The sequence below is a fragment of the Helianthus annuus genome, chromosome 14 (genome assembly GCF_002127325.2).
Source record: "Helianthus annuus cultivar XRQ/B chromosome 14, HanXRQr2.0-SUNRISE, whole genome shotgun sequence".
In the NCBI taxonomy this organism is placed as follows: Eukaryota; Viridiplantae; Streptophyta; class Magnoliopsida; order Asterales; family Asteraceae; genus Helianthus; species Helianthus annuus.
Window position 1 is genome coordinate 135,360,571 of NC_035446.2, and position 2,536 is coordinate 135,363,106.

The 2,536-nt window shown below is 36.4% G+C and overlaps 1 protein-coding gene across 1 annotated transcript; it reads right to left on the bottom strand.

Annotated features, from left to right (window-relative positions):
• Positions 1–572: 572 nt before the first annotated feature.
• Positions 573–1,004, bottom strand: LOC110941003 (54S ribosomal protein L37, mitochondrial-like). The gene has a single exon (XM_022182603.2). The coding sequence runs from the start codon at positions 987–989 to the stop codon at positions 603–605; it is 387 nt and encodes a 128-aa protein (XP_022038295.1). The 5' UTR covers positions 990–1,004; the 3' UTR covers positions 573–602.
• Positions 1,005–2,536: the final 1,532 nt, after the last annotated feature.

A 2,536-nucleotide genomic window follows, 5' to 3' on the forward strand; every position in this document is an offset into this window, starting at 1 on the left:
TTTGTTTTTGTTTTTTGCGAATTTTTTGATTTCTACGTGTAATATCTTGAGTTAATTACAGGAAGGATTCACATTACAGGTTTGTTTATTCCTTATTCAAGTACATATATGTTTCTCTTTATGTACCAATCTTTTGAACTTTTCCTAAACAGACGTTAAAAATTCATATGTAAAATGAATATTATACCCCTTCAATTGCATATAAAAGTTTGAACCAAAATGTTGATGTGTGACCTTTTTAAGCAAGTCCATACCGATCAAGAGGGAATGGGGGGAATGGCGGCATATGTTGGCAGGAGATTCGCCGAACAAGGAGAGGTTTTGGTGAGAGCTTGATGTTTGTTTGTTTGTTTTACTCAACTAGTCTGGTCCGCTCATACCGATACTCGTCGATAACCATGATAAGATGTCAAAAGAACATGATATTTGCTCAAATAAGAAAACAAATGTCCAGTTTCAAACATTATCAAAATGTATTCGCATGAACCAACCAAAGAGGATGAATGACGCATGAACTTCAGTACAAAAATGCCAACTTTATAGTATGATAAGCAATAACCATCTGTTACATACCTAAAATTCTTGATGATTCTAAACTTGAATCAGTTCTTGGCCCTGGTAGTGTTGTTTTCTTTGATTCTTGCCCGATTATCGAGCTTCACAAACCGCTTTAGGTCTTCATAAGGGAGAGTTTCTATATTTTTCCTTCTAAGCTCACTCAAAGCCGGTTTCTTGTCCAGAAGGTGCCATAGCCAATCCGGGTATTCAGAGTCAGGTAGTATTTTAGGGTCGGTTCCATCTTTAAGGATATTTGCCCCGACAACAGTTGTGGATTTGACTTCTTTGCTTAAAGTTGACTGTTTTGGAGCATCAGCAGCGGCCCCGCCCTTGCCTTTCTTGGCTTTAGCCCCAGCAGCAAACGTTCTAGAAGATCCTAATCCACCGGTAACAGGGAGATTTCTCAATGACTTGATGCAGTTCATTGCCATATCACCTTCCTGAAAAGTTAGCAACAACTTCTATGTAAATGAAATACAAAAGGTGTTGAAATGCCTTAACGGGTCAATATAACCAGTTCTGATAGATGCTAAAAACAATCCGTGTTGACCCGTTACCACATTGTTTAAGTTATTTCATGTTTCCATTCAAAGAGAGGCAAAATTCTTATGAAAAGGTTCTGCAGTTTAGCTTAACTTGTAAGCAATTTGACTGCATATAAATGCAAACTTGGTTGTAAAAAGCGCAAGGCGAGGCCACAGTGCCCCCGAAGCCGAGGCGCAAACCGAAAGCACATGCATCACATACGTGAGAGCGTGAGGTGAAAGATAATAAATAATATAACTTCTTTTTATCTAACATTTCCCATATGCATCTATCATTGCATAGCCAAAACTTAGATATAGACAGCTTGTATATATGATTTGATACATAAATAACATCTATGTACACCCCTCGCCTCAAGGGGTTAGAAGCACACAGCATAAGCGCTTTTGAAAACCAAGAATGCAAATGAGTTGGCCCTTTTTCCAACTTCTACATACGCTAGAACAACATTTTATAAACTACATTTCACTAATGGGCCAATAAAAATCCAAGAACCTAGTTCAGCTACAATTGCACATAAAAAAATCAGAAGATACAACATCTATTGACAGTAGAGGTGGCAAAATGGATGGGTTGGATTGGATTGGTTGCTGGGTCAGGATGGGTTTGGGTTAGAATGGGTTTGGGTCAAGATGGGTAAAAGAAAGAAGAAGGTCAGGATGGGTTTGGGTCAGGATGAGTTCGGGTCAGGATGGGTTTGGGTCAAGATGGGTTGAGAATAAATCAATAATAATAAAAACTGAAAAAAAATTATAAAAATAAAAAAAATTATAAAAAAGGAAAAAAAATAAAAAGTTAAAAAAACGATCTGCACTTTTCCTGCATAACATACCTGATGTTATGATGTACCTTCGATCTCTACTACTAAATTTATTGATAACCAGTGTGCTATGTAGTTTATAAAATGTATATCGCTACAGCAACAATCCAAACTTTCTCTTTTATTACACTTGAATACTTTCTTGATGCTCCTCAGTCTGTTTGGGCGCCTGACCCGTTTGACGTGTTTCGTTGTTCCCGTAGACTATTTTCGCATCAATTGTGTATATAGTGCATATATAGGAATTAAAGAAAGACTTAATTATGCTATTTGTGTACAATGTGTGACACAATCCAGGATATCTGTTTTACAAGATAAGAAACTATTGTGTATCTATTTCAACCCGAATGCGACATGCTTCCATCCGTAATAATCGACCTAAATCATATAGAAAAAAACAAAAATAAATGATGCAAGTGGCAAAATAATAATCTGGATCCATTCACAGAGTCATTTTCATTTTTGGGGTCTAATTTTATATGAAAGGAATAAGTATGCAGTATGCAGCACAAAATGTAATTCCTATTGCTTATTCTGAAGTTACCAGCAAGCAAACAGATGATAATAATTATACAACAACTAAACATTGATGATTTCTCATTCAAGAGTTTG